General features: G+C 45.9%; 1 protein-coding gene across 1 annotated transcript; it reads right to left on the bottom strand.

Annotated features, from left to right (window-relative positions):
- On the bottom strand, positions 1-23878 carry LOC115139391 (rootletin-like). The gene is made up of 38 exons (XM_029676715.2): positions 23529-23878; positions 22986-23112; positions 22707-22852; positions 18865-19056; positions 18673-18696; positions 18378-18461; positions 18154-18254; positions 17893-18058; positions 17682-17788; positions 17323-17550; positions 16969-17059; positions 16800-16886; positions 16495-16707; positions 16048-16247; positions 15588-15770; positions 15333-15477; positions 15025-15171; positions 14568-14798; positions 14194-14387; positions 13989-14116; positions 13521-13690; positions 13047-13226; positions 12758-12892; positions 12490-12633; positions 12164-12402; positions 11842-12001; positions 11471-11638; positions 10869-11304; positions 10558-10724; positions 10200-10320; positions 9849-10012; positions 8660-8875; positions 8274-8498; positions 7991-8140; positions 7624-7824; positions 6055-6186; positions 1687-1860; positions 1-1592 (listed from the first exon to the last, which is right to left on the bottom strand). The coding sequence occupies exons 1-38, from the start codon at positions 23580-23582 to the stop codon at positions 1506-1508; spliced, it is 6117 nt and encodes a 2038-aa protein (XP_029532575.2). The 5' UTR covers positions 23583-23878; the 3' UTR covers positions 1-1505.
- Between the last annotated feature and the right edge of the window lie 833 nt (positions 23879-24711).

Below are 24711 nucleotides of genomic sequence, written 5' to 3'. Positions count from 1 at the left end.
TTCAGCTTGGAGTGAATTTATTGTGATGAGTTTGTTTGTTGGCACTACGGATCAATCTGCCCTGTTGAGCTGGTTGTCATGGACTCAAACAAACAGGCATTGTAGTCAAAGATCCTTGATAAACATGAATATCTTCCAGATACACAACTGTTCCCTCATTTTCAAATCCACATGATTGATGCATGTGCATTCAACCCTATACATAATCCTAATAGTTATCAATAATGCACTTTGATATGTGCTATTTCTAGTTTGTTACAAGAATACTGAACAAAAATAAGACGCAACATGTAAAGTGTTGGGCTGAATGATGAGCTGAAATAAAAGATCCAAGAAAATGTCCATACACACAAAAAGCTTATTTCTCTCAAATTGGGCACACATTTGTTTACATCCCTGTTACTGAGCATTTCCCCTTTGCCAAGATAATCCATCCACCTGATAGTTGTGGCATATCAAGGATCTGATTAAACAGCATGATCATTACACAGGTGCACCTTGTGCTGGGGACAATAAAAGGCCACTAAAATGTAGTTTTATCACACAACACAATGCCACAGATGTCTCAAGTTCTGAGGGAGTGTGCAATTGGCATGCTGACTGCAAAAACCAGAGCTGTTGCCAAATAATTAAATGTTAATTTCTCTACCATAATCTGCCTCCAACATTGTTTTAGAGAATTTGGCAGTACATCCAACTGGCCTCACAACTGCAGACCACGTGCAACCCAGGACCTCCACATCCAGCTTCTTCACCTGCGGGATCGTCTGAGGAGGGGGATGGGGGGTGCTGAGGATTATTTCTGTCTGTAATAAAGCTTTTTTTGTGGGGAAAACTCATTTTGATTGGCTGGGCTTGGCTCCCAAGTGGGTGGGCCTACGCCCTCCCATGGCTGTGCACCTGCCCAGTCATGTTAAATCCATAGATTAAGACCCAATGAATTTAGTACAATTGACTGATTTCCTTCTATGAACTGTTACCCAGTAAAATCTTTGAAATTGTTGCATTAATATTTTTGTTCAGTACACACACATCTAAAATCACAAACAGTACACACATACAGTGCATAAATATTTAATCTCATGTCTATATATCATGTGCTCTACTTATAATAATGTCCATCTATTAGTCCATGCAAACTAGTTGGGTCAATCTCAACCAAATACTAGCAAGATGGACGGTACAGTAGTTTCTTCATAGGACTGATCAATTTGTTGCCTAGTGCTCAAACAGTGACTCAGACTGTTCTCCCATTGTATGCTGGTGTGTGTGGAAGGGAACCCTGGTCAACTGTATATACTGGCAGAGATGAGGATCTCATTCCTCTGTTGTGCTGGATGACACTTTTATCACCCACAGTCTCCTCCCGTGGCGTCGCTGACTTTCTCCCTGAGTAGGAGGAGAGTCGTGTGTCAAGACAGAGGAGCTGATGATGTGATACTGGTTCTGGAGCTGTTAGTGGGCTGTAGTACCCATGGAGGGACACAGGGAGCGCTGCTCAGTGCTCAGTTCCCCCCAGATATGAGGGAGGTGGGTAGAGAGGGCTGTCTACGACTCATCTCCTGCTGTAGCTGCTCCTTCAGAGTGGACACCTGTGGGACGGACAGAGAGGGTCAGGGACTGACACACAGACATTCATGGTTTGTCTTCTTGCCCTTTAACCTCTAACCTTGTGCGTGTACATACCTGCTCCTCCAGGTCTTTGACACGGTGGCGGTGTGCTCTGTCCCGGGCAGCCAGAATCCTTTCTAACTCCCTCTGGGCGACCCTCAGCTTCTCCGCCTCACGCAGCACCTCATCATGCTGGAGGACAGAACTCTCACTCTCACTGTGGGACTGCTCCATCTCAACCAGCTGGGCCTGGATACACAGAGAGACATAGAAACAGATAGAGAGGAGTGTTAATCACTGGGCCACAGAAACACCAAGTCAGAGATTTAGGGTAAGAGTAGTTTTCTAGGTGCTAACAAGAGGTATGTCAACAATACATGGCATAGTAGTTCGGGGATACAGAATAAAAAATATGCCTGTGCTGATTATGTCTATATCCGTCTGCAAATACAGGACTAGTAAATGTCTGTTAATACAGGACTAGTAAAGGTATGTTAATACAGGACTAGTAAAGGTCTGATAATACAGGACTAGTAAAGGTCTGTTAATACAGGACTAGTAAAGTTATGTTAATACAGGACTAGTAAAGGTCTGTTAATACAGGACTAGTAAAGGTCTGTTAATACAAGACTAGTAAAGGTATGTTAATACAGGACTAGTAAAGGTCTGTTAATACAGGACTAGTAAAGGTCTGTTAATACAGGACTAGTAATACAGGACTAATAATACAGGACTAGTAAAGGTCTGTTAATACAGGACTAGTAAAGGTCTGTTAATACAGGACTAGTAAAGGTCTGTTAATACAGGACTAGTAAAGGTCTGTTAGTACAGGACTAGTAAAGGTCTGTTAATACAGGACTAGTAAAGGTCTGTTAATACAGGACTAGTAAAGGTCTGTTAATACAGGACTAGTAAAGGTATGTTAATACAGGACTAGTAAATGTCTGTTAATACAGGACTAGTAAAGGTATGTTAATACAGGACTAGTAAAGGTCTGATAATACAGGACTAGTAAAGGTCTGTTAATACAGGACTAGTAAAGTTATGTTAATACAGGACTAGTAAAGCTCTGTTAATACAGGACTAGTAAAGGTCTGTTAATACAGGACTAGTAAAGGTATGTTAATACAGGACTAGTAAAGGTCTGTTAATACAGGACTAGTAAAGGTCTGTTAATACAGGACTAGTCTGTTAATACAGGACTAGTAAAGGTCTGTTAATACAGGACTAGTAAAGGTCTGTTAATACAGGACTAGTAAAGGTCTGTTAGTACAGGACTAGTAAAGGTCTGTTAATACAGGACTAGTAAAGGTCTGTTAATACAGGACTAGTAATACAGGACTAATAATATAGGACTAGTAAAGGTATGTTAATACAGGACTAGTAATACAGGACTAATAATATAGGACTAGTAAAGGTCTGTTAATACAGGACTAGTAAAGGTCTGTTAATACAGGATTAGTAAAGGTCTGTTAATACGGGACTAGTAAAGGTCCACTAATACAGGACTAGTAAAGGTCCTCTATTACAGGACTAGTAAAGGTCTGTTAATACAGGACTAGTAAAGGTCTGTTAATACAGGACTAGTAAAGGTCCACTAATACAGGACTAGTAAAGGTATGTTAATACAGGACAGGATAGTAGGTCTGTTAATAAGGTCTGTTAATACAGGACTAATAGGTAAAGGTCCACTAATACAGGACTAGTAAAGGTCTGTTAATACAGGACTAGTAATACAGGACTACTAATACAGGACTAGTAAAGGTCTGTTAATACAGGACTAGTAAAGGTCTGTTAATACAGGACTAGTAAAGGTCCACTAATACAGGACTAGTAAAGGTCTGTTAATACAGGACTAGTAATACAGGACTACTAATACAGGACTAGTAAAGGTCTGTTAATACAGGACTAGTAAAGGTCCACTAATACAGGACTAGTAAAGGTCCTCTATTACAGGACTAGTAAAGGTCTGTTAATACAGGACTAGTAAAGGTCTGTTAATACAGGACTAGTAAATGTCTGTTAATACAGTATTAGTAAAGGTCCACTAATAGAGAACTAGTAAAGGTCTGTAAATACAGGACTAGTAAAGGTCCTCTATTACAGGACTAGTAAAGGTCTGTTAATACAGGACTCGTAAATATCTGTTAATACAGGACTAGTAAAGGTCTGTTAATGCAGGACTAGTAAAGGTCCACTAATACAGGACTAGTAAAGGTCCTCTATTACAGGACTAGTAAAGGTCTGTTAATACAGGACTAGTAAAGGTCTGTTAATACAGGACTAGTAAAGGTCTGTTAATACAGGACTAGTAAAGCTCTGTTAATACAGGACTAGTAAAGGTCCTCTATTACAGGACTAGTAAAGGTCTGTTAATACAGGACTAGTAAAGGTCTGTTAATACAGGACTAGTAAAGGTCTGTTAATACAGGACTAGTAAAGGTCTGTTAATACAGGACTAGTACAGAACATTTTTAACTAAATGTATTTGAGTATTTACCAACATTTGTATCTTGAGTCTGATAATTATCTGTACAAAAAAAGTTAATCTGATAATACTTGATATATGTCTTCCAGTTTCTTGAAATACTTTGCAAACGCAACTGATTTCTATGTGAAAACTGAAACGGTCTATTCATTCCTTTTCCATTTCAGTAGAAGCACTTATCTAGAGAAACTTAGCAGTGAGTGCATATATCTTCATACTTGTCCCCCGTGGGAATCAAACCCACAACACTAGCATTGCAAACACCATGCTCTAGCCACGTTGCAAGCACCATGCTCTAGCCACATTGCAAGCACCATGCTCTAGCCACATTGCAAGCACCATGCTCTAGCCACATTGCAAGCACCATGCTCTAGCCACATTAGCCACATTGCAAGCACCATGCTCTAGCCACATTGCAAGCACCATGCTCTAGCACCATGCTCTAGCCACATTGCAAGCACCATGCTCTAGCCACATTGCAAGCACCATGCTCTAGCCACATTGCAAGCACCATGCTCTAGCCACATTGCAAGCACCATGCTCTAGCCACATTGCAAGCACCATGCTCTAGCCACATTGCAAGCACCATGCTCTAGCCACATTGCAAGCACCATGCTCTAGCCACATCATCACAAACCATTACTGTACTGTTTTTCTTCATGGTGATGGAAAGTCTACAGGTACAAACCTAGATGACCAGCCTATGTACAATACACTAATGTACATTTACATTGTGTAAAAGTGGTTTATAAGGAAGTTAAATTAATACTGCACAAAAAGTGGTTGTTTTCCATGTTATTTGATCAAGAAAAATCTGTAATTTGATGTGGATGTTTTGTGTCTTTGTTCATAACTTTTGATGTAAATGTTTGAGGACAGTTTGTTTTTGGTTCTTTCTGTATTCCATTAGAATGACAATCACAAAGAAAGGGACTGGAAACAACTCTTACAATTCCAACTATTTAACAAAGTCTCCACAGTAAAATACTATTCAACAGTGGCCTACTAGCTAGGCTACATCATGTAATTATGTAGAAAATGTATGTCAAGGATGATGTGCACGTTGTTATAAAACTTCAGTCGTAAAAGACACCATCAGGGTCCAGACCAAGAACAAACAAGCCAAACAATTCTGCTTAACTACTCAACATTAGACATCTAACTAGCAGCAGATGCTTTTAGGTCCAGAGGGCCTGGGGCTTCAGCCATTTTGTAGTGATTCCAACTCACGCCTGCATGGGGTTTAAAGCTGGAACACGACCCCCGGAGCTCAGGGAATAACAGACAAGCTCTCTGGGAGGGTCAAACTAATGAAGAGGAAAGTACAATAATCTGCAACAAAAGCACCATCTCACCTGACTAACCCCCTCACTTATCTGTACAGAGAATTTCAGACAAACTACAAAGTAGAAATGATCCTGGTCTTATATTATAGCAATGACTAGACAAACACCGGACATTGAGACACTTGCCATAGAAAATGTTATTTTCTTTCTTACATCCACCAACTTCTCCTTTCACAAAGCAGCCAAATAAAACATGTACACCAACATCAGCCAATCGCCTCAGTAAATGAGGGGTTTACTGGTGGTTGGGGGAGGGGTTGATTTTTATCTTACAATCATATGCTATGGGACTTGACTTTGATGAATGCTTTGCATTATCAAATTGAGTTTGACCCCAGTAAAATACTAATGTGTGCGCCTAGGAAAACATTACCACTTTGACCCACACAGAACCAACCAACTAAATAAAGGTCAAGTTAATAACTAACGCCTGACTCCATCATTAATTCTGCTAATTTAGCAGGGGAAATAAGATGACTCACATGTTGAGGAAACACTCAGCCACATCTCATAACAGTCACTGTCACCTTACTGCTACCCCCTGAAGTAAAGTTCACCTTTCTTTACCTTTCTCTACGGTTTACATTCTCCCTACTAGTCCCTGCCCACCTGTAGCAGTGCTATCTGTCTCTGTGCGTTCTGCAGCTCCTGCTCGGCAGTGGTGAGGGAGCGATCCAGGAGGCCCTTCTCTGCAGACAGACGCATGCTACCCTCCTCAGTCTTCAGCTTCTGACGCTCCACCTGACAAGAGACAGTCCCAAAGGTCACAAACACCTCAGTACCACTCAAAGGTTCATTTCATATTTAATTCAGAAAATTAGATTTGGCATTTTAGTCACTTAGCAGACACTCTTATCCAGAGCGACTTACAATTAGTGAGTTCATCTCAAGATAGTGAGAAAACCACCTATTACAGTTGTAGGAAGTACATTATCCCCTCAATAAAGTAGTTACATTATCCCCTCAATAAAGTAGTTACATTATCCCCTCAATAAAGTAGTTACATTATCCCCTCAATAAAGTAGTTACATTTCCCCCTCAATAAAGTAGTTACATTATCCCCTCAATAAGTAGTTACATTATCCCCTCAATAAAGTAGTTACATTATCCCCTCAATAAAGTAGTTACATTATCCACTCAATAAAGTAGCTACATTTTCCCCTCAATAAAGTAGCTACATTTTCCCCTCAATAAAGTAGTTACATTTTCCCTCAATAAAGTCAGTGCTAGTGTAACAGTATAGCTTCCGTCCCTCTCCTCGCCCCTACCTAGGCTCGAACCAGGGACCCTCTGCACACATCGACAACAGCCACCCTCGAAGCACCGTTACCCATCGCGCCACAAATGCCACAGCACTCGCAGAACAAGGGGTACAACTACTTCAAGGTCTCAGAGCGCGTGACGTCACCGATTGAAACGCTATTAGCGCGCACCACCGCTAACTAGCTAGCCATTTCACATCGGATACACTAGTAAGAAAAGACAAGTGCCGTGGGATTTATTTCAGATACTCTTTGAAGAGGTAGGGTTTCAGACGTTTTTGAAAAATGGGTAGGGACTCCGCTGTCCTGACGTTAGGGGGAAGCTCGTTCCACCATTGGGGTGCCAGGACAGAAAATAGCCTTGACTGTGCTGAGTGGGAGTTGACCCCCTGTAGGGGGGGGGAGGGCCAAGAGACCAGAGGTGGCAGAACAGAGCACTCGGTTGGGGTGTAGGGTTTGAGCATAGCCTAAAGGTAGGAAGGGGCAGTTTGCCTTGCTGCTCCTTAGGAAAGCACCAAGGTTTTGAAGCTGATGCGAGCTTCGACTGGAAGCCAGTGGAGTGTGTGGAGGAGTGGGGTGACATGGGACAACTTGGGCAGGTTGAACACCAGGCTGCGGCATTCGGGATAAGTTGTAGTGGTTTGATGGCACAAGCGGGGAACCCAGCACGGGAGATGACAAGTGCCTGGATTAGGACCTGCACCACTTCCGGTGTGAGGAAAGGTCGTACTTTACAGATATTGTAAAGCATGAATCTACAGGAGCGAGTCAATGCATTGATGATGTTTACAGAGAACGACAGGGGGGTGGGTGCAAGTCAATATTAGGAAGGTGTTCTTAATATTTCCAGACTCTGTGTATATTCCTGATGGCTGTTGTGTTTGGTGTTTATCTCACGGTCTTGTCTTCGTCTCACCTTGTCCAGTGTATTTCTCAATGCATTTTTGTCCTTCTCCAGGCGGACAGCCTGTCTCTCCGCATCTTTCTTCTCGGTCTCCAGCACGGCCACGGCCCTCTGCAGCCCCCGCAGCCTCTCCTCTGCAGCCGCTCTCTCTGCCTGGGCTGACTGGGCACTGTACTGGGCCTCTGTCAGACTGGTGGACCGTTGACGCAGGGCCTACAGGACAGACAGGGTGAAGGAACAGCTACACAGATGAGAATCAGGCCTATGTCTCTTTCTCTCTCGCTCTTTTTCTCCATTTCAATTCTTCACATGCCCCCGCTATGTCTTTACCCCTATCCTTCAGGTAATGATTATGTATGGGTAAGTCTCTCTCACACACCTCCTGTGTGTGGGCCAGCTCTGCCTCCAGCTCTCCTCGTCTCAGCTCGCTCTGGGTCAGCTCAGTCTGAAGGCTCTGCACTCGCTCAGTGAGGGCCACCATGCCTCTCTTCCCCTCCACCAGGGAGGCCCGCGCTACATCCACTCGTTCCTGAACACAGCAACACTCCATTCACTGCTCATTACAATTTGCTGTAATCCTATTTAAATTACAGGGATGAACCTTGACAACAAACACTTGAAATTCATCCCTACTGTCCCATCAATGGTTCCTCTCCGCCCACCTGTAGATGCCTGCGGTCCTGCTCGGCCAGCCCCAGTGTCTTCTGCAGTGTGACCAGGCGTCCCTGGGTGGCGCTGTGGGCAGCCGTGGCCTCCTGGAGGCTCTGTGAAAGGTTCTGGGTCTTCTCTCTGAGACAGGCCTCTCCTTCGTGGACTTTAGACAGAGCTTGGCTCAGCCTTTCCACCTCTCTCTGGAGCGACGTCACACGGCTCTCCCCCTCCGCCACCTGGGACAGATCCACAACACAGTGTGTATTAGTGCTTTCAGTGTGTATACGGTTTAAGTGTATTCCCATTTGATTCTGGTTAAATCTCAGCATAACCTGCCTCTATCAGGGATGTATCTGTTCATAGACATGTGGGTAAGAGTGTCCATCCAGTGTGCTACCTGTTTGAGTAGTACGTCATGGCGCTCCTGGGTGGCCTGGCTCTCAGCCTCCCTGTCCCCGAGGCTCAGTTTGAGTCTATGCAGCTCCCCTTCCAGGCTGCGTCTCCCCAGCTCCACCCTGGTCCCCCGGGCCTCGGCAGTCTCCAGGGCCTCCTGCAGTCTCCTCCGCTCAACCTCCAGACGCACCTCGCCCGCACGCTGCTTACTCAACTGGTCCTACAGGGAGGAGGGCGAGAAAGAGAAGGAGAGAGTGAGAGAGACAATGTGAGAGAGAAAGATCTGAAACTGGCAGTCACATGTGTAAGCCAGCCAGTCCATACAGATACAGTATGTGACAGTCTGACAGCAGAAAGGCTGCTTGTCTAATGAGAGGGCTAGAGACTAGAGCAGCCATACACAACGACTACATTGATTTTGTTGAGTCACTCAGGTACACATAAGACATGGCAAAGTGTAGAATTGCAGGAATTTTGCTTTAAAACGGCAAAAATGTTTCTCCACCAACAAGAGAGGTGTGAACAGTTTGGGGGTCGCATGGATCACGATGTGGGGGTTTGTTACTAAGCCAAGTAATGACTATATCCATCCGGACCTATGCCATTTAGGGAATGTGTATGACTGGACTTTCTCAAATAGTAGTTGAGTACCCCTGCTGTAGAGAGCTATAGAACTAGACATGAGGGGCAAACACAGACACTCCACAAACACTCTCACAGAGAGGCCAGACAGACATAAACACACAGCTGGCCACATCCCTCCCTCCTTCTCTCAACTCCCCCTCTTTTTCTAACCAAATTTAACCCCTCTCTTTCCAGCAACAGAAAGCATTCACCTGACCATTTGATTTGGACCATAAATCATAAATTCTCTCTCATAAGCAGAGAGCACTTTTCTTGTGTTTCCTTGGGTTGTGTGAGGGCTGGACATATGGAGTTGCTTTGGCCAGAGATATGACATGAAGTTGTGTTTAATTACGCAGTGTTCTGAGGCATCTGTTGTTATGACAGACACCGTCAGTTTTCTGCTCCCTGCAGGGTCACCATACGACAGTGTTGGCAGGTCAGTGTGCAGCATTGTGTTAGCAGACACAAGAATCCTAGTCAGAGAAGTTCTTCCACATACAGTAAGTATGTGTTTATGTGAGAGTATGTTTACTTCAGGTGTGTTTCAGTCTCTGTAATATGTGTACCTGTGTGTGTTTCCTCTCCGTCTCTGCAGTCTGCAGGGCTCTCTCCAGAACCTTGACTCTGTCAGTGAGGGCCCTCCTCTCCCTCTCTCCCCTCCTCACCGTCTCCTCCTGCTGCTGGAGCATGGCCTGGGTGGAGCTCAGACGCCCGTCAACACCACGCTTACCTGGACGGAAACACACAGACAGTCACAACACTGGAGCATTCACAGACAAGGTCTATATGCCAATGTGTGCATAATGTGAGCCCTTCCTGGGTCATTGGATGGCTGTGAATGACTTCACTGTGTAAATGACTCTCTTGGCCCTCTTATGGTTTGTGTGTGTGCCCGTGTGCATGTGTGTGTGGCTCACCCTCCAGGCACTCCTGCAGTGTGTTGTGTAGCTGAGAAAGGTGGTTCTGGGCGGAGTCTCTCTCCCCCGTCATCTCCTCCAGCACACTCTGTAGCGCCCCCAACTGGCAGCGAGCCTCGTCCTGAAAACAACATGAAACACAGTTCAACAACCCCGTCATGCACTGACAGACCATTTCTATCATATACATTCACATTTCAGAGATTTATTGTACAATTGTTTAGCACAGAGAAATCACTTAGTTCGAAAAAAAAAGTCTTAATATATGTTAATATATGTGTCTGACGGAATGGTAAATAAAATGTCAAATCTATATGTTTATATGATACTGGACTGACATGCATCATGTCTACAGTACCCTGTCTCTCCGAGAGTCTCGGAGCTCCTGGAGGAAGTCTCTGAGGCCGCAGCGCAGCGTCTCAGGGTCCAGCTCAGGCAGAGGCATGGGGAGGGGCGTGTCACCCCGTTCTGGGGAGATCTGCCTGGAGCAGCCCAACGTGTTGTCAGGGGTCGAACCTCCAAAATCTGGAAGAAAAAATGACAATCAGTGTAATTCCTCAAGTATAACTCCAATCCCATCAAGTATTCTACAGGACTTTGTTTGTCTCTGTAAATACAATACATTACAGCCTGCTTTCACACTGATGTTTGGCAAGGGTTCGCCCTCACCTTTAGGGGGCGACAGTGAGCAGCGTAGGGGCGAGAGGCTACGGTGACGTGTGATGCTGCTGTGGGATGCTGCTGGGGAGCTCCCCCTGGGGCTCCTGCCCCAGCTGGCACTGCTCCGGCCTCCCACTCCGATGCCCAGTGTACGGGTCAGTGCCGACTGCAGGCTGCCCAGGCGGAACTCCAGCTCCCTGCGTCCGGCCTCGGACCGGGCCAGCTCTGCCTCGGTGGCTGCCAGGCGGCCCTGGGCCTCGCTGAGCTGCAGGCTAGACAGTGTGAGGGAGTCCTGGGCTGTCTGGGCCCGCAGGGACAGGTTCCTGGCATCATCTTGGAGCTTCTTCTCACAGCCCCGGGCCTCCTGCAGCTGGGCCGTCAGCTCCCTCTCACAACCCCGACAGCCTGACTCTGACTCTGTCAGACGCCTCTGGAGGATGGACAGCTGGAGGGAGGAGAAAGAGAGGGAGAGCGAGCAAAGAGGGAGGGATAGAGATTGAAAGAGAAGTGCAGCAGAAAGTGATGTGTAGAGGGAGGTTGATTAAGTGTTATGTTTAACCAAGCCTAAACTCTCCCTCTACACCCTCCTCAATGTCTTCCACTATCCTCACCTCTTTCTTGATGGAGGTCATGGCTGTGTCAGCCTCGACCAGCTTCTGTTTGAGAGAGAACATGGCCCTCCCTCTCTCCTCCTCTCTCTGCTCCTCCAGGGAGAGACGTGTCCGCAACTCAGCCACCTCCTTCCCTTTCTGTTCCTTCTCTCCATCAAGCACCTTCACCTGATGGAGTGATCGGATGGAGGACAAGTTATAGACTATGTCTAAGCCAAAGTCTGGAGTTTTTCCTGGTAAGATCACGTGGATAGCAAAAACTCAATGCCTAGTCAAGTTATTTAGAGTGTTCCACTGCATTTAAGGTAAACCGATAAATGTAAAATTATAAAACAGATTATTTCAGAGATGTGACCGTGTGTGTGATGGACCTGTCTGCGTATCTCCTGCAGCTCTCTCCGGGCCTCCAGTCGTGACCTCTCGACCTCTCTCAAACAGCTGCGGAGTTCAGCCACCTCTCTCTGGGCAGACGACAGGCTCTCCTCCAGAACAGCCAGCCGCTGCTCCTTCTCCTCACACTGACGCTTTACACTGAAACACACACAATATTAGTACTGCAACTACTGCAGTGAGAGTTCGGTCAAACTTAAATGTCAAACATTACACACTTTTGTATAGATGCTTTCTTTAGGATTTACGACCCAACAGTGACACTAGAACTGAACATGTGGGAGGTGTGCAGCCAAGCTCTACCTGATTCTTTCAGTATCTGCACTTCTCAGTGTCTCTCTCAGTTGGGCATTTGATAGGCTGAGAGTGTCTCTCTCCTTGGTGACATCACCGAGGGTGCGCCGTAGCTCCACCCCGTCCCTTCTGTACCCCTCTCCAGTGTCCCGGGTTTGGTTGAGGCGCCTTTCCATCTCCATCATGTCCCGCCTCACCTGGTCTCGGCTCTCCTCACTGGCTGAGAGAGAAGCTCTGCACTCCTCCAACTGGAAGAGGAAGTTAGGGAGAGTGGTGAAGAAATGTTGAACCAGAAATGGTCACCGGCTCCATCCCTGACTCTAACCGTCCCTAACCTCTTTGAGTGCAATGTCCGTGTGTGTCTGTAGGTCAGTGCAGTTCTGCTGCAGCCTGTGTAGCTCCCGATCATGAACACTGTCAGTATCCTCCAGCTGAGAGCGAAGCTCCAGTAACTCAATGGTCAGAGCTCCCACTGAGGCCTATAGACAAAAGTCAGGGAGACGTTTGAGTTTGGACACATACATGTTTAGCCTTTTAATGTAATTTAGAACAATTCAGGATAGTACAGAATGGGAACAGAGTTCTAAAGCGGTCTATAATTACCCTCTCCTGGTCTTTGTAATGAGCTGCCTCTCTGGCCAATCTGTCCAGCTCCAGGGCTGCAGTACCCAGCTCTGCCTGCAGGATGGACACTCTCTCAGACAGCACAGCCTTCTCTGCTTCCTTCTGGGACAGCATCTGACAGAGGGCAATAGAAAGGGCCTCTAGAACTGGGCATATGGATTACAACCTCATGAAGGTAGTTATCTCTTATCACTATTTGCTCTGCACTTCATTACAAAGTCTGATCTCTATTACATGGTGTCTGTCTGGTCTCTCAGATGTGCCTGACCTGTTGTTTCTCTGTCTCTGCCTGTAGCAGACTCTGGTCTCTGTCGTGCTGCAGACTCCTCACTTCATCTCTCAGGTCTTCCCGGTCTCTCTCGGCTCTGAGGAGCTGCTCTTCGGCCTCCTGTCTGACTCGGCGTAGCGCCCCCTCCTGTTCAGACTCCAGACTGTGACGCAGGGCCTCCTGGAGAACAAACACACTCCGTTGTTGATGTTCATTGTAAGGCCCTGACCAGCCCAAATAAAGAACACAAACAACTGAGTAGAATCAAGACACACATTGAGACACTTTCGGCAAAAGAAAGAAAAATAACTATAATCCTAATAGTACTGGATACAAGTAAAATCATCCATACAATACTCTTACTGCTAGAGCAGAAACCTCTCCAAACAGACCTCGACAGTTTAGTAACACTACTGTAGGCCGTCACTGTAAATAAGAATTCTACAGAGTCTGAGAACCCCCATCCCCCCGCACCTTCTCAACGGTCAGTCTCTCTGCCTCCTCCTGGTGGTCAGTGATGGTGGTGCGTAGGGCCTGCTGGAACTCCTGCTGGGTGCTGCTCAGGGCCTGGCTCAGAGCCTCTCTCTCCCTCTCACTCTGTGCCAGTGCATTCTCCCCATCAGCACGCACACGCCTCAGCTCCGCTACACAGGACAATAGGGGACATGATGAGCAGTTTCACACTGGTGTTCAGACAGTCATGTAATGGCTATAGCATCATTTCTCCATCAATCTCCTCAACTCCTTTTTACTAACACTTGATCTGGTTTCCCCTCGTTCTTTTGATGTTCTATGGCTTCATCAATGCTCCTCAATATTTCATTCTAACATATCAATACTTCCGTCTTCCTTGTTGATGCTCTCTCTGCCACACTGCCACTACCATCTTGTTTTCACTCATTTGGTTCCTCCTCCTGTCCTCTCTCTCTCTCCATTTCTCACCAGTGTTTGTCTCACAGCGCAGACGCAGGCTCTGGATCTCTGTCTCCAGCTGCTCTCTGCCAGACTCCAGCTGCACCAGCTGCTGCTGCTCCTCAAACAGTCTGGTCTCCAGGGCCTCCCGCTCCGACCTGCAGGGGCACGACACACACATTAGGGACCAATTCTTCAACACACACACACACACGTGCACACACACAGATCTCACCTGAATGTGGCCAGCTCCTCAGTCAGGTTGGTGTTCTCTCTCTCTGACGCAGTCAGCTGGACCACCAGCCCCGCCCTCTCTCTAGCCAGCTCCACTCTGCCCCGCCCTACTTCCTCCAGGGCCACACCCTGCCTCTGTTCCTCACCCCGGGCCATGCCCAACTCCGCCCCCAGAGAGCTCACCTCGCCACACAACTGTCAGCAGAAATACACAGGTACATGCAGTATAACTGTACACATTTACAGACATATTCAATGGAACAATGAGGTTTCAGACCTCAGTGATGATCATGCTTTGTTAATTACTGAAGCTCTTTCTTGCTGAGAAGACACATTATCATATGCCACTTTCCCATTCAGAGTGGAGACATTTACCTGAGTGACTTTGTCCTGCAGCTTCACTCTATCTGCCCGGAGACTCTGAAGCTCCGCCTCCATTACCACCCTGCTCAGCTCGGACTCTTGCAGTGATTGGTGGAGGGCGAGGCGGGCGGTGTCCAGCTCTAGTCTGTCCTGCTCCACTCGGACCAGCTCATCTCTGATGGTCAGCTTCTCCTGCTCCGCCTCACGCCTCTGGGCCTGCAGATGGGCCTTCTCCTCCTCCAGCTGAGAGACAGACAGAGAGAGAGAAACATGGACACGTATGAGAGTGTGAACGGGTGAGGAAGGCCTAAATTGAAGAGGTCCAGGAAGGCATACCATGATACCTATCCTATAGAATAGGCCAGAGAGATGCTTTGTTTTGATGGTTACTCTTGCATCAGTCCTATATGACTTCACCCACAAGTGTTAGTCACATGTTGATCAAGGTGTTGGTCCCACTGTGTCTTACCTGGCAGATGATGGAGTTGAGGTCAGACTTGTCCTGGGCCAGGCCCTCGTTCATGCTGCCCATCTTGGCCAGAGAGTCTTGGAGGGCAGCCTCCTCCGAGTGAAGCTTATTGACCAGCAGAGAGAGCTCTGCGTTACTGCTCTCAGCCTGTGGTAGAGAGGAGAAAACATACAGGACAGAGAGAGGATGGGTGAAATTTTAAGGGATGAACTTTCAAGGAGTGGAAGTCAAAGGAGGAACAAATAGTAACATCCAAACAAGAAGATCCAGAGAGTTTGAGTGATATCATCCGTGTCTGTGTGTCTTACCCGGTTCAGAGCCTCAGTGAGCTGGACCTTCTCCCCCTCCAGCAGCTGCTTCTCTACCTCCACCTGGTGGTGGGTCTCTCTCACTACAGACAGCTCCCCTCGCTGGACAGACGCCCGGCTCTCACTCTGCTCCCACTGCTTCTGACTGTGGGTTCAGGGACAGCGTTAGACACAGAGACATGACCACAGGGTTTGTTTTCCATTCACACACCCTATCAATGACAATTGGTTTCGCTGATCTCTTCTCTCACTCACACTCGTTCGATCTCAGCCTTGGCTCGGTCTCTCTCCTGCAGAACGGCCTCCTTCTCCTCTCTCTCGTGATCCCTCTCTCTCTGGGCCGACGTCACGGCCTGCTGCAGCTTTTCATAGTCCATTTGCAGGATCTGGGCCTTGATCAGAGCTGTCTGGGCTGCCTTCTCCACAGCCATCTTCTCGCTGAGAGGACAGACACACAGACACAGAGGACAACAGGACATGGTGATAAGAAATTTCCGTAAAACTGTATGAAAGGATAGATGTGCGCTTCCTCAAAATAAATTGAACTGCTAGTGCTTATAACATATGTAGCATTAGCTACTCCTCTTCTTTAGCTACTCCACACGAAGGCCTGTTCTTTAACCAGTGCACTGAGGGAAGACAGTTCCTGGTGCTAAAGGGTTTTCCATCACCCAAGTTGTTTTATAAGTCTGCTCGCGGACTCTCCTGGTTGTACCTAGCCAGTGAGTCTCTGTCTTGTTTCAGACGTTCTCTCTCTCTCTGCGTGGTGTCTTTTTCTATCTGAAATCCATCCCTCTCTCCCTGCAGGGTCCGACTGCGCTGCTCTGCCTCTCGCTTGGCTGACTCCGCCTCTGCGAGCTGTCTGCGCAGTGTCTGCAATGATGAATGGGCAGAGGACAGGCACCCCCGGACCTCCTGTGGACCAGAGAGAGAGGACAGAGTGGGACACTGAACACTGGATGCTGAAAGTGATACACAGGAATTAAGAGACAAGACAACTTTTATAGGAAATGTTTGTATAGGAAAGTTGGACAATGTAACATTGTAATAAAGCAGGCTAGAAGAAGCTTCAATTCCCAATCCCAGGGAATGACTACAGTAAAACCACTTAGATAGTAGACGATATGTTAATGTGTCCAGCTGCAGCAGAGGGACAGGGTACCTGCAGCTGGAGATGTCTGCTGTTGACAGCAGAGCGCAGGGCAGACAGGCTGGCTTCTGGGACGGGTGCCAACGAGGAGTAGCGTCTGGGAGAGATGGATCGCCGGGATGACGAGGAGCGGTGAGGGGAGGAGCCACGGAGCAGAGCCAATAGAGGAGCTCCGGTGTTCTCCTGGTCTGCCTCTGATGACGAGTCCCCATCAGACAGGACAGTCTAGGGAGGGGTTTAAATGTGGAGGTTGGTCAAAGTTTGCTGTGTGTGTGTGTATGTGTGTGTGCATGTGTATAAGTGAGAGACTGCTGTACCTGTGCGATGTCTCTCAGTGTGTCCAGCAGTGTTTCAGTATGAGCTCTCATCACCTGCATGTCTGTCTCATCGTTGCCATTCTGCTCCTGTAGTAGAACCATAGTGAGGGGTATGATGGCTAATGGCTACAGGGAGTTTCTATGCTGGGGTCACACAGGCCAATCTCACCTCCAGTCTCCTGGTCAGAGAGGCCATGTCTCTGTCTCTCTCCTCAGTCTGCCCCTTCAGCCTCTCCCACTCTTGCACTGCATCTGACCATCTGACCACACACACACACGCACACATGCACACACGCACACACACGCGCGCGCACACGCACACACACCATTGAATCTCTAAGATGCACATTACACTTCACCCTCTTGATTTACCGCCACCGGACAGACCAGGCTGCCACTCAGTAAACACAAAGAGACAGACAGTGTCAGAGCCCCATAGGGCTCTGGTCAAAAGTAGTGTTCTATGTAGGGTGCCATTTGAGACACTGCCAATGACTGAGCAGTGTTCAACTCTGTCCCTGACCTGGCGTTGAGCTCGGCCCTCTCTGCGTCTGTCCTGGTCTGCAGGCTCATCATCTCGGCCACCCGTTCTCTGAGCTGCAGCTCCAGCTGCCCCCGCAGCGCCACCTCCCGCTCCAGAGCCAGGGCCGCCCCTCCCTCCCGGTTGCGCATCGTGGAGGACAGGCCGGAGCAGGATGACTGGATAGAGTGGGAGGTCTGTACCAGCTCGTTACGCATGTCAGACAGGTCTCTGGCAGGGGGAAAGGGGCCGAGGGCGAAATATGAAAGAATAAAAATTCCATAGAGCACAAATGTCGTGGCAACTTCACAATATAAAATGAGGTGCTTTTGTGCAGTTTTTGTGCAGTTAGTTGTTCTGACCTCTCTGTAGCGCTCTTCAGCTCAGACACCTGCCTAAGGAAGCCCACCACCTGTCGCCATAGGCACAGTAGACGACTGTGCTCACTGCTGAAATAACTGTGGAAAGACTAAGAGAGAAATTGTGAAATGGCATGTGACAGAAAATAAGAAAAGTGTTTCTTATATAAAAAATTAAAACAGCCATCTGCAAAAACCCATTTCTAATACCCACCTCCTCCTCCCTCCTCCAATCAGACTCCCTCTGCTCCAGCTCCACCCTGGATTTAGACCAATCAGCAGTGAGCCTGCGTATGTCCTGGCTGAGTGCCTCATTGGCCAGTCCTGCCTGCTCCAACTGCTCTCTCAGCATGGCGTTCACTGCAGACAGACTGCTGCTCCTGTGGAGCGTAACACGGCATTGCATCAATTGCATTGAATTCTGTACGTCATTAGTTTCATTACTGATTGGCCCAGGCAGATTACAATCACTAACCTTTGCTGCTCCTCCTCCAACCGGATCAGAGCATTTTCCAAGTCGCAGCATGGATCCACCTCTTCTCCGCGGTGACTGATGCTGGACAGATCACAACGACCCTAAAGAGAAATAAGAATCACAGTTACGCATCCGATGTGAATTGTAGATTAACTCACTGCTGTAACTAAATGCATGGTTAGTTGTTTCAGAATGTCTCCATAGTGGTGTAGAGCAGTACGAACACTCAGTCTGTGCTGCTCCAGCTCCGAGGACTTCTCCACAAGAGTCTGCTCTAGATCTCCACACCTCTTCTTGTACTGCAGGACCTGGAGGGGAGGACAGTGAGGTGATCTGCTCTCTGACTGGTGACATAATATAGATTACATTAGATAAGCAGCGTCAGTTCCTATTTGTCATCATAAAATGTTTCATTCTTAGTAGGAGAGTATGTAAGGCAGTGATGTCATACAGGAAGACATCTATGAGGTTCATGAACTCACTTCCCAAATTAAAACCATAAAAAAACACAGCCATTACCTGTTTTGTGTTCATTTGTGTGTTCTTCAATAAAAATAAAGTAAATAAAAAACACAAAAAAACACGCCATTAGGCTCAACCTGTTAACAAGGTTGGCAGACAATTACAGACTTACAAATGAACTAGTAAAACACTCTTTACCCTCCAAATGAAATGGAGGTGAACGGAAAGAAATGCATCATAGTGTGATACCTTGGCCTGCAGCTTCTGCACCAACTGAGCCTGTCTCTGCTGGCCCTCCTGGTAGGCTGTGAGTTTACGCTTGTAGGCCGCCTGCTCCTCATCCAGACGCCGGCGTAGGTCCACGTTCTGCTGAGCCAGGCTGCGAGACCCTGTTGAATCCTGCTCCCCGTCACCCGTCTCCAGGCAGAGCGCATGCTCTAGCTACGTAGATTAAAACACATAACAGAGAGGTTGAGGGGGTGATGTGGCACAGGGGGAGTCACACTGTAACCCCTGTTGCTTACTGTTTTTCTTCGGGATTGCAAGCTATGCTATGTGGTCGGACCTAGAAAGTCAAATAAGATATGCTGAAATGTTTTACCATAATTCTCTGTTATAAATGCATAATTAATTATTGCAAGGAGCAAGACGATTCCATTTGCATCTACCTAACCCTATCAGGAACCAAATGGTTTCTTAGAGGGCTCTGTGATTGAGGGGTTGTAAGCAGGCCTCCAGGCACGGCTCCAGGATGAAATGCCTGAGGGGGCATTTTAAATCCATGGGGGGCATAAACTAGTATTGCTTTATAGAGTCTTAATAAAACAAGAGATTGGTCCTACTATGACATACAAGTGTATCTGAAATGCAGCCATAGCTGCGGCAGACCTACACCTAACAGAATGAGCACTAGTAGGACATCAAATATTCTCACAGGCTTCATAATGTAAACATCAATTACTACAACTATAGGCTGCAGTAGTCAAATTTGTGACACTACGCAATGAGCATAATCTACAGTAAGCCAAGCCTCCACATCTCCAGGTGTGCAACATTTTCTATGGGAGAGTTTCAGAAAAGCAAACTAAATCCAACTATATTCATAGCTGGTGTGAAATGTCCTACGTGACAGTAGCCAATTCAAATCTGCCGCGAATAAGAGTCAATGCCCATTCAGAGAGTGTTATGGATACAGGTATCCTGTGTGTATTTGTTTTCTCTCCTTCTACCCTAGTCACACGTGGCAGTCATCAGTTGCTAATCAGTCGCCAATCTAAAGACACACCTGCTCCTTTTCCCTTACCCAGTCACATCCCCTTTCCCTTGGTTTAAAAAGAAACCCAATCAGTTGTCTCTCTAGCTATCTCTCTTTTGTTTTTGTGCCTACATGTCACATTTGACCATTATCATGTGAGTATGTATTGTTGTGGTGTATGACTGTTTGTTTGTTGGTGGGAAAAGGGGATACCAAACCAAGTCACCCTTGGGCATACATTACCCATAGGAAAACTTTGTCTAAGAACCCTAGTTAGAACTGGGCGGACCACCCACTGTATTTGATTGGTTAGTTAGCTAGCTGTTCATGAAGCAGGCTAGACTACCTTAGTTTTTTGTTGTTGATATATATTAGTTCTTTCCCTGGGTCCAGCTCAGCCCCCCCCTCCCCACCCCCCACCCATTACCGTGTGTTTGAACAATAAACCTTAAGTGTTTGACAGTAGAATTAGGTTGTCTGTTATTAGTTCTCACTGTTCCTTTTCACTTATGATTTGCATGAGATATGTTACGGGTCTCGTTTCCATCCCCCCTAGACTGCAGGGCCAAAGGGATTCGTAACAGAGAGCAACACACATGTTATAGCAAGAGAGCAGGGAAGGGCGATAAAGTAAGCTGCGTGCCTTCATAGGCTATTGTAAAAGTGATGTAAATATTAGAGGTCAACTGATTATGATTTTTCAACGCCGATACCGATACTGATTACTGGAGGACCAAAAAAGCCGATACCGATTAATCGGTCGATTTTTTACATTTATTTGTAATAATGACAATTACAACAATACTGAATGAACACTTATTTTAACTTCATATAATACATCAATAAAATCAATTTAGCCTCAAATAAATAATGAAACATGTTCAATTTGGTTTAAATAAGGCAAAAACAAAGTGTTGGAGAAGAAAGTAAAAGTGCAATATGTGCCATGTAAGAAAGCTAACGTTTAAGTTCCTTGCTCAGGACATGAGAACATATGAAATCTGGTGGTTCCTTTTAACATGAGTCTTTTAATATTCCCAGGTAAGAAGTTTTAGGTTGTAGTTATTATAGGAATTATAGGACTATTTATCTCTATACCATTTGTATTTCATTAACCTTTGACTATTGGATGTTCTTATAGGCACTTTAGTATTGCCAGTGTAACAGTATAGCTTCCGTCCCTCTACTCGCCCTTACCTGGGCTCGAACCAGGAACACAACGACAACAGCCACCCTCAAAGCAGCGTTACCCATGCAGAGCAAAGAGAACAACTACTCCAAGTCTCAGAGCGAGTTACGTTTGAAACGCTATTAGCGCGCACCCCGCTAACTAGCTAGCCATTTCAAATCGGTTACATGAGCCTAATCTCAGGAGTTGATAGGCTTGAAGTCATAAACAGCACAATGCTTGACGCACAACGAAGAGCTGCTGGCAAAACGCACGAAAATGCTGTTTGAATGAATGCTTACGAGCCTGCTGCTGTCTACCACCGCTCAGTCAGACTGCTCTATCAAATCCTAGACTTACTTATAACATAATAACACCCCGAAATACGAGCCTTAGGTCATTAATATGGCCGAATCCGGAAACTATCATCTCGAAAACAAGACGTTTATTCTTTCAGTGAAATACGGAACCGTTCCGTATTTTGTCTAATGAGTGGCATCCATTAGTCTAAATATTCCTGTTACATTGCACAACCTTCAATGTTATGTCATAATTACATAAAATTCTGGCAAATTATGCGGCCCAAACTGTTGCATATACACTGACTCAGCGTGCAATGAACGCAAGAGAATATGTACATAAAGATATGAATGAGTGATGGTACAGAACGGCATAGGCAAGATGCAGAAGATGGTATCGAGTACCATATATACATATGAGATGGGTAATGTAGGCTATGTAAACAAAGTGGCATAGTTAAAGTGGCTAGTGATACATGTATTACAAGATGCAGTAGATGATATAGAGTACAGTATATACATATACATATGAGATGAGTAATGTAGGGTCAGGGACTAAGGGGAGACTAGCTCATAATAATGGCCGGAACGGAGCTCTTTTAAAAAAATATAATCACAAATTAAAAAATATATAATATTTTCATTTAACCTTTATTTAACCTTTATTTATGCATTTTAACTGCAGGCTAGCCAAATCATTGTCACCATGAAGAAAACTGATTAAAGATAACATGGTAGATATTTTTGGCTAATAATCTTTGATGTTCACCCGCATTTAGTAAGGCTAAATTCTAACGCCATACTAATGAGTCTCCCCCTCTAGCCTGACGCCCCTCTGTTCCCCACTAAAGCCCCTGTTTACAATCACCAGGGGTGACAAACGCCATAGCAACATGCCACTTCACTTCATTCCTGTCCCCGTAACCAAGGAGACGGACAAAATTCTCCAGAGCAGACAAAGAAAATAATGAAAGGAACATTGGGAATGGTGTAAATTGGTATTTGTTATATGTGCCTGTCAAATATCCCTTTGACTGTGGCCTGCTTGGTCTTCACAGTGCCAGGTGTATGGCAACTCAACCTACTATTCCTTTACGGGAAAGATTAGAGACCACAATGGTGGGTCAAGCATTTAAACCCACCACATATATGGCCTCTCGAAGCCAGGTTAGTGTTGTACTACAACCAGTCCAAACTAATAATTAAGAAGAGAACTCACTAACTAAACCCCACCAAATGCCTCAATTCTCTCTCTCTCAACCTCCATTTTGTTATGTGCTTCACATCCAATCCTGTTATCTTTTCCTGGATAATCTAATTTTATATATTTTACTTACTGATCTTCTTCCTCCTCTTCTCTGTCTCTTACCCTCTCGCTGATTGCGCTGTATTTGATAGCCAGCTCATCGCGGTCCGCCTTGCTATGGGCCAGCAGGTCTTCCAGCCTTCCCAGTTCTACCTGCAGCACCCGGTTCTCCTCTTGGACAGACATCACTGAGAACCTGGTTCCTGGTGCTGGGGTGGGGTGGGGAGAGAGAGTGCCAGACAACCAATCGCGTTAATGAAGAGCACAGCTCTTTGTTCAATATTCAGGACACTAAAATATCACAGATGCATTCAAAGTAGAGTAAGATGGTTGGCTACTCACAGCTCTCGTTGAGGTTCTTGGTGACAATCCTTCGTACCCGTGCAGGTAGACACATAGTTGGGTCTTCTGGGGAGGCACCTCCGACCGTCAGCCTCTTCTCCTCAGACAGCACACTCTCCTCCACCCTCTGGCAGGGAGACAAAGACACATAGTTATAGTTAATCTCCTCAGAGACAGACTAAAACTAAGGGCCCTGCAGATCACAGTGCCACGAGGACAGGTGGCTTCTCAGCAGTCACTCCTGTCTACCAGAGAGCTGTGTTCAGAATAGAACACTGACCTCACACTCTGCAGAGCATACATACATACACTTTCATAACACAGAGAGACGATTTAATGGCATCTCTGTCGAAGTGTCAAACCATCAGCATCCTCAGTGAAGACGTCTATTGTAATTACAACGAGGCTACATACTTATAACATATTGGGTAGCCTATTGATATTTCTATAAAGCTTTACAATAAATTATTTACAGAAGAATATCAATACATGCTAAAAACAACGATAAATAGAAGTGCAATCGTGCACGAGCCATGACATGACCTGTATTACAGATTCCAATTTGGAATCCGAGCTGTAATTTTCCGTGTCGCTCATTGAGAAACCGTTGATTTTAATCCAAAACCAGCAAAAAAGAGACGAAAAATAAACGTTCCGCTCCAGTCCCGTGCGCTGGTAGCGTTTTCAAATAGGATTAACCGTTCGATTTAGATCCAAATTAACGGATGCACGCGGTTAAATGCGTATCTAAATGAACGACACACTAGCAACTATAAAACAAAAAAATATGTCTGCTGTACAGAAAGTTATGAGTTTGTTGGAATCTCAGGATTTCTCCCACGTCCCACAGGTGCGTCCTGCTCCATCCTCTACAGGACTGTCGGAGAAAGATTGAGGACAAGGGGATTAGCAGACTGTAAATTCCCCCTCCCTCCTCCACGAGGATGAGCTTTCAATTCCTATTCTTCGCCTGGCCACGCTTGCAGTTTAATTAGATAGCCATGTCCTTCATAAAATAGTTACACTCAATTACAATGAAACAAAATACACAGTATTATTGGATTAAAAATGAGCTGCACATGTTGATGATATCAACTAAATCAATGTAGGATATTTGTAGGGCACACAATAATATAATTTATTTCACAGACCCTGCGCGAGGAGCTCTGAAGTTTTTTTAACAAGGCTGTCTGTGTCCATTCATCATTCCTATCAATGATATAGGTTCTTCATTCATATTATAGAATATGTGCCAAAGAAGAGTTAGGCTACACAGAATAAAGATGACGATGGTGCGTTAAGGGACATGCATGATCCACTCTTCTGTGAATGCAAAAAGTCAGTCAGTGTTTATAATGTTGCAATAATTAAACACACACCATAATCAACAAGAAGGGAAAAAACAAACAATTTGATCCACTTTACAGTATCTGGTGGCCCAGTTCGAACACCTTCCCTACCACATCACTTCAATGCTTGAAATACCATGGTAACAGACATGCCCACAAAAGAGAAGGACTCAGAATGCCAATACCAGACCCCTCTATTCACAAAGCCCAGCCTTAACCACAGGCCCACAACTTTCAGCATGTTCTCATTTTGAAAGGAGATGTGCATCAAATATTCAGCCATTATATTCTGCCGCAAAACTATTGTATATTTGGACAATGTTAAATATCACACATCATTCAATTTCTCATGTATTACTCTGGCGTTTTTTGGGGGT

Source organism: Oncorhynchus nerka, linkage group LG2 (genome assembly GCF_034236695.1).
Source record: "Oncorhynchus nerka isolate Pitt River linkage group LG2, Oner_Uvic_2.0, whole genome shotgun sequence".
In the NCBI taxonomy this organism is placed as follows: domain Eukaryota; kingdom Metazoa; phylum Chordata; class Actinopteri; order Salmoniformes; family Salmonidae; genus Oncorhynchus; species Oncorhynchus nerka.
This window is presented reverse-complemented; position numbering and strand designations above follow the sequence as displayed.